The 12,992-nt window shown below is 45.3% G+C and overlaps 1 protein-coding gene across 1 annotated transcript; it reads left to right on the top strand.

Annotated features, from left to right (window-relative positions):
- The first annotated feature begins 3,272 nt into the window (after window positions 1–3,272).
- Window positions 3,273–12,655, top strand: dap (death-associated protein). Its single transcript, XM_076157953.1, has 4 exons — window positions 3,273–3,480; window positions 4,437–4,551; window positions 8,774–8,816; window positions 11,120–12,655. Exons 1-4 carry the CDS (start codon window positions 3,426–3,428, stop codon window positions 11,237–11,239), a joined length of 333 nt encoding a protein of 110 aa, XP_076014068.1. The 5' UTR covers window positions 3,273–3,425; the 3' UTR covers window positions 11,240–12,655.
- Window positions 12,656–12,992: the final 337 nt, after the last annotated feature.

Genomic DNA, 12,992 nt, shown 5'->3' with positions numbered 1-12,992 from the left:
TTTCTGAAGCCGGCCTGCTCCACCCTGCATATGCCTCCTGTCAAAGAAACTGGAGGCGCTGGGTAAGGACTCAATCGCATCAATATGAAGCTGAAAGTCACAAGGACAACACAAAATAGATAAACTGTTGCCTCAGGGTAGGGAGAGTCCAGAACAAGGTCCAGAGTTCCATGACACGAGGAAACACAAGGGTAGGAGTATAAGGAATATACAAAGTAAGAACATGCAAGAACAACATTAAGAGTAAGTTACAGGGCAATCAGGCAGCAAGACAGGAAACAAACAAGGTAACGAGCAAAGAAACATGACAGGAAACAACCTGAGCGATCTGGTGTACAATACAGGATCAGGTGTGTGGAGCTGGGGTAGAGGAGAGAGGGTGAGCGGTGGCGTGTGACAAGCAGGAGCAGGGGAAACAGGGACACACACACACACAGAGACAAAGGAGGAGTGTGTCTCTCCTTTCCACCCTGTTACACTTTGACTAAGGTTGACATGAGCACACCCTCACCACTCTCTCTTCTCTCTTGCATTTGTGTACATTAATGCTCAATGCATGCATGTTCACTCGGATGGTCTATCTCTCAGGTTCTCTCTCTCTCTCACTCTCCCTCTCTCACACACACACACACACACACACCATAAGGCACCCTGTCAGGTATTGAATAGGCAGTGCTGCAGAGCAGAAGCAGCCAGAGAAGCCTTGGTTATTCATGTGTGATGGTGCTGCTGCAGAGGATCCAGCTGGCTCTCACAGCGCTATGTCAGTGTGTATGAATGTGTGTGAGAGAGCAGGTTGGAGCCAAGAATGTACGTGTCATAGGTGTGCATGTGTGTGTGTGTGAGAGAGAGAAGGAGGGAGGTGAGTCAGAGAGTGTGTACACCTGTCAGTTTGAGCGAATTCACTCACCTGTGACGTCCTCATTCTGTCTCTCCATAAGATGTCAGTGAGAGTGCTCCTCTCAAAGGCCCAGATGACATACACACACATATGCACACACACACACACAGCACAAAGTCATATCAGCCACGGGCAGGTGTTGAGATCACTGACTTCTGAAGAGGATTTCACCTATGGCAGTTTGAATGTGTGCCATGTGTTTTCACCCTGAGTAACGAATGCTTCTCTCTCTGTCTCAGGTTCTCTCTCAGCGTGTGTGTGCGTGTGTGTGTGTGTGTGTGTGTGTGTGAGAGAGAGAGAGAGAGAGAGAGAGAGAGAGACTCAGAGACACAAAGGAGAGCAGAAAGATGCAGGAGAGCAAAAGCGAAGGCGTAAAGTGTGAGAAAGAGAGAAAACGGAGCAGATGTGAAAATCTATTTGTCTTTTGGTTTGCAGCCGTGACAGTGATAATGAATCCTGGAGGACACACACTCCCATGCACACAACTGGGGACAGCTCTCACATGTGCTCAAGCTGCATTCTTCCATCTAGTGGCCACATACTGTATGTACACACACCATTCACACATCTATTCCTGGATGCAGCTATGGGCAGAACCACACACACACACACACACACTTCTACGCACAACAGGGTGTGTAATAGAGGTGAAATTCTGTTCCTTTATTGATTAGGGGGGGACATGTCAAACTGTGTGATTTGATGACAATTAATTTTGCACTGTAGGTGACCAGGAGCTGATCTTGTTGTGATCTTGTTGTTCATTTTACTATTTTGTGCGTATTTGCAGCCTCGCCATTGTCATTATATTGGACTTTGTTAGTTCTCATGTTCATTTAAGGGAAAAAATAAACGGCTAGATGGAAGATATGAAGAAAGTAAGTTGGCCGCATTATGTTACTGTTTAATCATTCTTTGTCTGCTCTTATGCATCAGGACAAATGTTTCCCTCTAGTGGCCATCATCAGACCCTGGCCTGTACTTTAGTACTTCATCATTTACTGGCCTTTAAAATATAATTGATTTTCTTATTATTGGTCCTTGTATTGCAACAAATACTGTAATTACAAGACTATGTGATGCAGTAGTCGGTGTCGGAATCCGATCCTATGCCCTCTGGCAGGGTCGCATGGTTGAGGAATGATGATGGGAGACCTGAAACACCTGCAGCCCCCAGGTTACAGCTTATCATTTAATTTAAAATCATATGCATTTAAAGGTAGGCATTAGCTGTCTAAAATGTAATGCCAGGCCAGTATTCCGGGTGTATGTGTGTAAAGTGCTCCATCTTTGCTCCACACACAATGAATTCACTGTCTTGTTACATAAGAGTTAACAACCTTTAAACATTATAATTAGACATCAGGTTTCATCATTTTATCAGCAGACTGCTTAATGTCTTGGAAGTGAACTTTTGGCCTTTTGATTGGCTGTCAACACTCTCATTGGGGACACACACACACACAAAGCATAATTACATCTATATGCTACACTGCAGAACTCTATTTAACTCGATCCTTTCTGCAGAGGCAGATGTGCGATTGAACATATATTTTTCCGTTCTAGCTGTAGCCTGTAACACCTCGAGGCTTTGCCCACAATTCTCAGCTCTGCCTAAGGATGCCATCATGTCAGCCAATTAATGAACAGGGAGGACTGCTGCTGCTGAAAACAGAAAGTAGGTGGTCACTGAGGTCACTGCTGTCACTTGCGTTCTCTCTCTCTCTCTTTCTCTTTCTTTCGCTCTCTCACACACATGCACATACACAACTGTGTCACAGCTGCCTTCTTCATTCTGTTGCTGCTTCACTAGGACCGGGGCTGCGGACAGAGAGGGACTGATTCAGATTTCCAGCCACTTTGGCTGTGAGGGGGTTTGCTGCTGAGATTTATGTCCACAATTATGTTGTTTTGGTAACCTCCATTTTATTATTTAATTAAACTTTGGTTAATTGTGTATTTGTGTAATGAGATAACTGCCGTATTTTATTTCTTTTCTTATAGATTCTATAAAAACTGTAAATTCCATCCAGTAAAAATTTAATGTACACTCAGACGATCCGAAAGAATACAAATCAAGAAAACTAAATAGTAGTTGTAAAAGGCAAAAGTAAACGAGCTGAAATAGTATAATATAATGAAATATAATATAATATAATATAATATAATATAATACAATATAATATGATATAATATAATATAATATAATATAATGTAATATAGTATAATATAATATAATATAATATAATATAATATAATATAATATAATATAATATAATATAATATAATATAATATAATATAATAATATAATCCGGCTCCATGTGATGTCAGCCATGTCTTCCGTCCCTCCCCTCTGGACGATTCACCCTGACGTCATCACGCACGATTTCCAAACAATGCTCGCGAAAAAGCCACGTTGACAATCCGGACAGAAGTGTAGTCCATAATATCACGCCGAATACAGCAGAAACCGTTTGTAGACGTTCCGACTCTTTGTAGCGGCGGACAGAGGACCGAGTAGACATGTCTTCACCACCGAAGGATAAAATCGAGACCAAAGCGGGACATCCCCCTGCAGGTAAACACCCAGCTGTGGCTCTAGGTTGTTTTTCAAAGCTTCCTCAAAAAGCATGAAGGCCTTTGATTCAGTTTTCGCGATTTAACAACACAATAACACGCTTGAAATCGTTTATAACTGTGCGGTTGTTAGATTTGCACACGTGAACGCATCACCGCTGCTCCGACTTTATGCATGTAAATCTGTCACATTTGTCACCTTTATGTGTTGCCTTCACTTCCTGAGTGACGGGAGGCTCTGCACCGCAGCCGGGCTGTGATCGCAGTCGAACCAGAGGGGGTTTGGGTGCTCACGTTGGGGGCAATGAACGTTAGACATTACGTGGAGGTTCGCAAGGCTGAGCGCAGTGTGTGTGCGGGGAGGTAGAGGGGACGTGGCCATATGCAGCGTGGCGGGGCGCTGGGCCTCCGATCACACACACACACACAAACACACACACACACGCGCACACAGATAACAAGTTACCTGTGGGTGCCGCAGCCGGAGATCAAGGTCGCCTGCACACACAGCATGTACCCCGCAGTTCAGTGTCTTGCTAAAGGACACTTCAGCAGGGTGGCTACATGCCAACACTGTGATTTGAACTTGAGCACCATGCTTCACTTTAGCTGCACACATGTCCGCCTGCATGTCAGTCAGTTAATCTATCTATGTTTCCATATAAAGACATTGATTTAGGACTGGGCTCGATTTTTAAAGGAAATCTGGGAATCTGAACACTGGGAATCTTGGCTGGGCAGCAATGTAAATTTATGCACAACATTTAACTTTACTTACTTATTAACTTATTTGTTCGGTGCTGTATATTTGTCCACACAATACAGGAAAAAGAGAATAAACTTCAAAATAGCCATTTGAGTTGGGTGTTATTGCCTAATTTTTGTCTGTCTTAAGTGCAACTGTGTGTTAAAGTGTGTACATTCACCCACTTGTGTGTGTCCGTGCGTGTGTTCTAGTAAAGGCAGGCAACATGAGGATAGTGCAGAAGCACCAGACAGCTGCTGCTGCTGCTGTTCCTGCAGCCCCAGAGCCAACGGAGGACGATGACAGCGAGGAGTATGTGAGCAGCAGGTAATACACGCACACACACACACACATGCACACTATATACACTATACACTGAGGAATCAATAAAATAGTTCCACAGTAAATCCTAGCAGGGAAACTTTATACTTTACGGTGTGTCTAATAAACTGGTAAGGCCATGACATCATACATACCATAGGGATTACACTCACTTAATTGCCTCTTTTAGTGAATCAACAGTGTAACAATGGCTGGATTGAAAGACGGACTGCAATGTTTCTGCCTCTGGTGATTTTGGAAGCATGTACTAACCACACACACACGCACACCTACACATACACCTACACACACAGATTTAGATTTGACAATTCCGCTGGTTTCACTTTAGCGTTAGGCTCTTCTCTGCACACTCCAGCTTTACAGAGGTGTGTGTGTGTGTGTGTGTGTGTGTGTGTGTGTGTGTGTTGTGCTCCTTCTGTAAACAACAAAATGACTCCATAATTATAGCATTAACTTCAACAGTCCATTCATCAGTTGCTATTGTTTACTTCAGCCACCTTTTATGTAGTTTACATCCCACATGGCCTCATTTCCCAAGTGGCAATTATTTAGTTTGCATATTGGTATAGAGGCTTTTGTTCCATGTTATTACATGTCTGATTCTCCCCCCACATACGCTATCTACTCCACATTTATGAAGCCCTGTCAGCTCTGTGTGCGTCGGTTCAGGTGGCATGTTCACACTATATATCAGTGTGTGCGTGAGTGTTGGTGAGAGCTGGCGGGCGGTGCACATTGCACGCTGACTCACAAGTTTCAAGGACACTGCAAGCTGTCAAGAAATGTTGTGCATAAACTCCACGAATCAGCAACTACACCCAGACACACTTCAACATATATTTGCAGATTCCCATATTTACATACAGTGTTTTACTTTTAAAGCAGAAATAGTATCAAGTGAGACAGCGTGCATGTCTCTCTTTGCTCCATTGATGAGTGGCAGTATTAGACCAAAGGTAAAGAAGCAAGGTCAAGTTAATGATAAGAGCGCATAAACAACACGTGTGTTTGGCTCATGGCTGACGAGGGAAAAAGCCAAGTTGAGAGGCAGAACACGAGAAGTATTTAAGGCTGTCTGCTGGACTGTTGCCAAGGGTGTGACTGCCATCCTTGCCATGTGACAGAGTGTGTAATCCCTCGTTTTATTGCGTTGCTTCAGAGGATATGAGTCATATACCGCTCGTCTATCATGGGACGGCCTAATCTGCTCCCTACTACCAGAAATGAAATGATTAGTCAATAAATCAATACAAAGTAGGTATAATGCTTTTTGTTATCATCCCGCTGGGTTTTTTGTAGTGGTATATTGTGGGGGGAGGGGGAGTGTTGGGAGATTGTAGAAGTTGCAAAAGTTGTGCATCCAGGAAAGCCCCGTTCATCCATCACTGCCTCTGAGCTTCGTCAGTCTAAAATCCCCCCAAGTCTGAAGCCAGCGATGAAATGTTTAGCCTGCGTCTGTGCTTTGTGGTCTGGGGAGTTTGCCTGATGCAGCAGGGTTATTCTGCAGGACTGCTTTTAAAGAGACAGCGCCATAATTAAACTGTTTTTGATTTTGTGTGTGTGTGTGTGTGTGCACATTGGTAATAGAAGTCCATCATTGCTGTATTTGAAAGACTGAGAAATACATCAATTATTCATTAATTCATGTTTTAAAGAGTTGCGCCTTTTCCCCCCTATTTCTCTTAATTCCTCCTGAAACATTTCTTTAAAGAGCTGCCAAAGAATGTGTGCTATGATAACAAATTAGACAAAGTAGACACTGAAATCTCTACGGGGCTCCATTGTGAATGCGCCTATATCTTGATAAGTTCCTTTCGGCCCGGCAGAGTAAAAGGAGGTTTTAACCTTTGGCCTGTGAAAAGTTAATCTTTAACTAAAGATTAGCTGTCACTTTATCCAAAAAGAGATGCTGAGTAACTGTACTCTTTCAGTAAATACCAATAGTAAAACTCTCTCACACACACACTCTCTCTCTGTGTGTCACGCTGTCACGCTGATGGACGTCTAGCAGGTGGCTACTGGGTAAATTTTGCATTAGTAGCAGCCAGTGGAGCGTTGTTCTGAGGGGGAACACCTGCCGTATCCAATCTAGCCAAGATGGACAGATGGGGCAAATAGAGAGAGAGGGAGAGTGGGGAGGCCAGGATTGTGGCTTGGAGGAGAGGGAGGGACTTTGATGGAGAGAGGAAAGAGGGATGCTCGGGGTGACACGGAAGGAGGAGAGCGGACAGGTGTTGGTAGTAAGTAATAGAAGAGCAGCGTGGAGGGCTTCGGGGTGAGAGACGGAGGCAGCGGCCAGGACAGCAGTGACCCTGGCAGGATAACTGCCCGCTGTCAGGTAAGTGAGTCTGGAGGAGAGGAGACTTACTGGAACGGGCAGATTTCAGACACAAACACTTGTAGATAAAGAGGAGATGCAGCGTAGCCGGCATGTAAGATCACAATAAAGGGAAAACATGCAGCTTAAACTCTAAATAGGCTGTCTGGGTTTATGTCACAATCCAACAACCTCTGCAGATACATTGGACCTTACAAATGTTCAGATGGCACAGCAGTGATGGCAGCAACTGGTTTGTAATTGTCTAATGGAGTGTTTGGACATAGTGTTCAGGCCCGCTGGCTGTACTTCGCCTATCCCGTACATCCTGCCGAGAGGTGGATGTGTCGCTAAAGCTCGGGAAAAAAAGACTGGGATGTGCCCCTTCCATGCTTGACTAAGTCATACCTGGAGTGAGCTGGAGCTGGAAGCTGAAAGCTCAAGCGAAAAGTTGAAGAGAGAGAGAAAGAGAGAGAGGGAGGGAGGGAGAAAGAGGGTTAGACGTAGGAGGAGGGAAGACAGGCAACAGGCATCTGTTTCTATAGCAACCACCACCTCGCCGACGGCAACAAAGTTCCTGGGAGGCAGTGGCTCAGTGGGTAGTGCTTCTGCTTGGGAACCGGAGGGTTGCCAGTTCGAGCCCCTGCCGAGGTGCCCCTGAGCAAGGCACCGAACCCTCAATTTCTCCCCCCTCTGCGAAGGGTGGTAATGTAATGTAAGTCGCTTTGGAGAGCGTCTGCCAAATGATCGTAATGTAATGTTCCTGCTCTGCTGAAGCAGGGAGCTTCAGCTGAAGCAGGGAGGAGGGTGGGGTAGCGGTTGTCGTGGTGATTGGTTTCATAGCGAAAGACTGGCCAGCTAAAGGAGAATCCATCGTGGATTAATGAATTAAATTAAAATGTGCGGTCTGCCGTCTCACTTCCTCGCCTCCTAACTCCTCTCCTCTTCTTTCCCTGAGTCCTGTCTGAAGGATGGCCTGTCACGGCTCTCTGCTGCCCCCTGCGGGCTCTCTGCAGCCTCTGCAGCCTCACCCTGACATTTAACCAAACCACAGCTCACCGCCCGTCTATCAAGCCTCATCCCAGATTAACATTTAGGGCCTTTCTTCTGTTAATCTGTCTGTAAATCCGTCTGTCTGTCAGCGAGGTGAATACTGTCATGCAGCTTTCCGAGTTTGAAGATTGCTACCGAAAAATGACACTTAATGATGACGTAATGGAGGAACATGGCGAGGTTTGGCGGTGATGATGGCTTCAAATTAGCCGACGCTCGTTTCCCCCGTGGAGGTTGCAGTTTGACTCCCACTCTACTCTTGTCCTCACCTCTCTTCCTCTCCCTCTCTCTCTCTGTCTGCCTCTGTGCCTTTGATTGACCTCCATTCTCTTCCTTTCTTTGTTACCTCTCACCTTGCCCCTCCACGTCACCTCCTATCTCCTTCCTTCCTTCCTTCTCATTCATTCTCCTCTCTCATTTATTCTCCTTTCACCTCCTCCTCCAGTAATCTCTCTCTCTCTCTCTCTCTCTGTCTCTCTCTCTCTCTCTCTCTCTCTTCTCTCTTCCCATCCCATCCCATCCCTCCTTCTCGCCTAGTGCACGCCTGTGTCTGTCCAGGATGAATGGGAGCTATTTAAGCTGCTGGCAGGTCTATCCTGTGTCTGTGTGTGTGTGGCCCCTTTGGACTATTTCACTTGTGAAAACATTTGTCAACATAAATGTATGAAAAGTGTAAACATCCGACGACCTACACAGTGTGAATTAAATAGATCGTAGAGCGCTCACACACACACACACTCTCTCTGTCTCTCTAATGGATGCATAGCATGGACCCTTAATGTTTGGTATACAAAGCTTTTACTTTCTCCCCCCTGCTTGTTTTCTCTCTCTTTCCAGTCCACCAAAGGTTCCCGTGGTCGTGTCTGGAGTGGTCACAAAGGTAAACACACACACACACACACAAACAGGTTGTAATATTTGATCTTCTTAATAAATCAGAAAATGTTTTGTTGAGGTGAATAGATGAAGAACTAATACTAATTTCCATATATGGGCATGGCTTGTAATTTGTCTTAAAGGTCAGTCATTAAGTATGTAAATCTATCACCTAGGAAGTCAAATAAACATCATCTGCTAGATTACTTCTATTTAAGTACTCACACACACACACACACACACACATTCAGACACCACCAGTTGTCATTAAAAGAAACGACAGTGGCCAAAAGAGACAAATAAAATGGAAGATAAGTGGCTAAAACTGAGAACATAACGATAAAGTCGGGGTTTAGGCCAAGTCGGTAAAAGTGGGAATTGTGGTTTGTTGAATTATCTTTTTTATTTTGTCTCCGTATATGGACTAAAGTGTGTTGTTAAATGGGTAAAAATACAAAATGTGCATAGTACTGAGAAACAACAGCATATGAATGACATTCAGTGTGTTGTTGTCAGTGATTGTTTTGTGATGGATTCCTTCAATTCTGTTACAATAAAATACAAATCAATAAAACACTGCTAACTACAGCAAACGCCAATACAAAGACACAAAGTGCTCCCTAGTGGGTTCCAATGTGTTGTAAATCCCACAGTGTGTGTGTGTGTGTGGGGGGGGTCTTGTTAGATTCTACAGCTTTGACCTGTAACTATGGAAAGTGGGTCAAAGTCTACAAATAGCCTGTTGTTGGCTGGGGTGTGTGAGTGTGGACCCAAGTGCACAGCGTCCTTGAGCGGGTCACCCTGAAATGCGATGTTGCCGGCTCTCTCTCTCTCTGTGTGCGTGTGCGTGTGCGTGTGCGTGTGCGTGTGCGTGTGTGTGTGTGTCAGTCAGGCTGGGCAGATTATTTGCAGAAGATTGGGGTGATATCAGTGAGGTGGCAGACATCCCATTTATCCCCCCCTCCCCACACAAACCCCCCAATCCCCCCCTCCACTATCACAACCATCAAACCCAGAGGCTGAAGCGGCACAAAGCCTCCAAAAAGCCTTTTAGGAGTGAGACATGCGTGTGTGTGTGTGTGTGTGTGTGTGTGTGTGTGTGTGTGTGTGTGTGTGTGTGTGTGTGTGTGTGTGTGTGTGTGTGTGTGTGTGTGTGTGTGTGTGTGTGTGTGTGTGTGTGTGTGTGTGTGTGTGTGTGTGTGTGTGTGTGTGTGTGTGTGTGTGTGTGTGTGTGTGTGTGTGTGTGTGTGTTTAGCTATATTTCCTTCATAGGTGCTTTAGGAAATGCTGTATTAAGCTGTAAACTCAGTCAAGTCGGCAAAACTACTCACAATTTATTGCGATTTTCAAGCACACTGGGGAGTGCAAAGTATATTTAAAAGCTAAAGTTCAATAAAAACCAAGAAGGAATTGTTGAAAAGACGTTTCTTAATGAATGAGCCTTCTGGTTTCTGTAAAGGAATATACACACTGGGTCCTTTAAAGCCATAACTCCAGATGCCGACTTGTGTCCACGGAAGCAATGGCACCCGATTCTTGAAAAGTGACATATTAGATGACCAGGGACTGTGTGATAAAATGATGGGCAGAGAGAGGTGGGAAATGGCTCCCTTCTGGTAATCCGGGTAATGTGTTTGAGTCCCTCCTGTGCCTTCACATCAGTGGGGAGGAGATGAGCTTTGAGCTTCACAAGAGCGAAAAATGGCCAAAGCAAAGGTCAAAGCCATCCACATTCCCTGCAGTTAGGGCGGGAAAATGGCTCTATATGAAAGTGACTGACCCACACACACACACGCTCACTGTTTAGAAGTTTTGTGGCCGACTGCACACAGCTACTGCAAGGCTTCATTACAGTGCCAACACAACACGCATGTACAGTACACAAAGGATTAGGGTCAAGCAAGGGTGGGGATGGTGAGTGGAGTTGAGTGAGAGGCTCAGAGGAAGGATGGTGTGTGTGTGTGTCTGTGTGTGTGTTTGTTTCAACTTAAATGGTTAAATTGGTTATGTAAGCATTTTCCATCTGGATGTTCTAATACAGATTAGAACAAGAAGGAATCAAGCATTGATGTTGGAGCAAAAACATCCACATATGTAGATTTCGATGCCCATGTATGAGTATGAGTGTGTGTGTGTATGGAGGGATGGATGGATGTGTTGATATCTCCTTAACTGTAGCTGAACTGCCACGTAATCCACTCAGTTATTAACCATTTAGAGGCACGGCTGCACTCAGTTACCCCCCCTCCCCCCTGCGGTTCCTCCATCTTCTCACCGCTGCTTCCTCTCCTCCCTCTTCTGTTTCAGGGTGATAAGGATTTCACCCCTGCAGCCGCCCAGGTAGCTCACCAGAAGCCCCAGCCTGGTGTCCCCAAGCTGCCCACTGCCCAGCACCTCAACCAGCAGATCCACCAGCCCCGCAAGTGAGCCCCACGCCCAAAAGGCTACAGCGGCTACGTCTAAAACCCACCAGCTGGCCTTCCCAGTGGAACCCACAGGATGAAGACGACCCCCCCCCCCCACCAGGCAACCATTGTCGTATGAATAATCAAGAGTAATTTTTTGCTAGCCTGTTGCATTGCTTTATATGAGGAATTATCAGGAATTTATCAGCAACAACTGTACAAATATGGCCATTATTGAAGTCCAGGTTTGCGCCGCTCTGAAGAGGGATAGGTCGGTTTGAAAGTCTTAATGTGGTGCAGAAGGCTGGCAGGACGTCTGAAACATCAGATCAGTGCAATCGGTCGATTCAGCCCCTAGAGGGCCGCCGCTTCTCTATTCATCTTTTATCTATCTATGGCCACTTTCACAGGCAAAAACCCAGTCACCAGTTGACGAACACAAATCAGTCGCACTTGAAGGAACCAGGGGATGCTAAACCAAACCTTTGATCCACGCATGTCTCCACGTCACAGTTTACATAAATATTTGGCTCAAATTATCACGTGATTCAAGAGGTTTCCTAGTTCGGTCCTGCCTCCCACTTCTTGCCTTCAACTAACAACCCCCCCCCCTCTCTCTCCTTTAGTTGTGTGCCTTGTTGGAGTGGACATCTCTATTCCTAGATGAACACATTTTAATGTAAACTCAACCTTGCGTCGTTGTAAATCTCCCAGAGTGCCAGTATTTGTGCCGTTTGACTCGACATTGACTGACGTGTCCTTTTGCCAATACTCCAAAACAGAACCGCATTAGATAAACCAAACAAACTCTTCAATTACATTCACCGTGATGTCGCTTTAAGAAAACTGCGTGCTTGCTTTAGCATATCTTAGATGGAAAAGAGGGGAAAGGGACTCGGCTCCACTGCAGGCCTATAGAAGTGCTGCAGAGGAGAGAGAACATCGGATGAATGTAAAGAGGGATTCATACATTCCATAAGAACCAGTCTGGAGGAAGAGGAGGGCGGCATGGTGACGGTGCTTCCTCAGTGTGTATGTGACGCAGATGCTGTTTGCCGGAGTGTGAGCAGAACGTGTCGGCATCCAGATCCACAAAATCCAGATCAGCACATGCCTCGCACTTGCATATATCAACACAGACACACACAGACACACGCGCCCAAACACCCTTCTTCCTTAATTACCCATCCCCCTTAAACTGAATTGTCATTTCCGCGCAACACTAACGTTCAGGTTTCCATGAAAGAAATTTATCTTGACAAGAAGGAATAATTTCCGCTGTTAATTTAAGTGTTTTGAAAGAAGAGTTTTATTTTTGTTTTTGTTCGGTTCTTTTTCTTGAGTAAATTGTTCAAATTGTACAAATCTTTAGTCACTGAGTGGACTTGGGTATTAGCTGTGGTTGTCATAGTAAATAAAGATAAAGACTATCTTGAAACCTGTTTGTCCTCATTGGAAAGACTTGAGAGGCGACGGCTTCTTCCCTCTCTGTCTGCTCTCTCTGTCGTTTATTGATTATCGATCTTGTGCAATGTGCCCACGTCATCATTAGTAGGAGCTGAATTAGCTCTCGGGCGCTGAGGGAATTGGGGTCTCAGGTGCTGTTCTGAAATGAGATGCCAGAGTCCCATATTTTGATCATCTGCAGCTGGTGAACTCACACACACACACACACCCGGAGTGCACCAGGTGTCGGCCCTTTGCACGAGTGCCTGCAGCCAGCTGTTTTGTCGGTTTGTGTTGGCTCACTGCACTGTCCCCATGCAGGCTTAGCA

Source organism: Genypterus blacodes, unplaced genomic scaffold (assembly GCF_046128005.1).
Source record: "Genypterus blacodes isolate CSIRO-AG114 ecotype Tasmania unplaced genomic scaffold, CSIRO-AGI_Gbla_v1 ptg000076l_1, whole genome shotgun sequence".
Taxonomy (NCBI): Eukaryota; Metazoa; Chordata; class Actinopteri; order Ophidiiformes; family Ophidiidae; genus Genypterus; species Genypterus blacodes.
The sequence above is the reverse complement of the archived record's forward strand: the minus strand, read 5'-3'. Positions and strand labels throughout refer to the sequence as shown.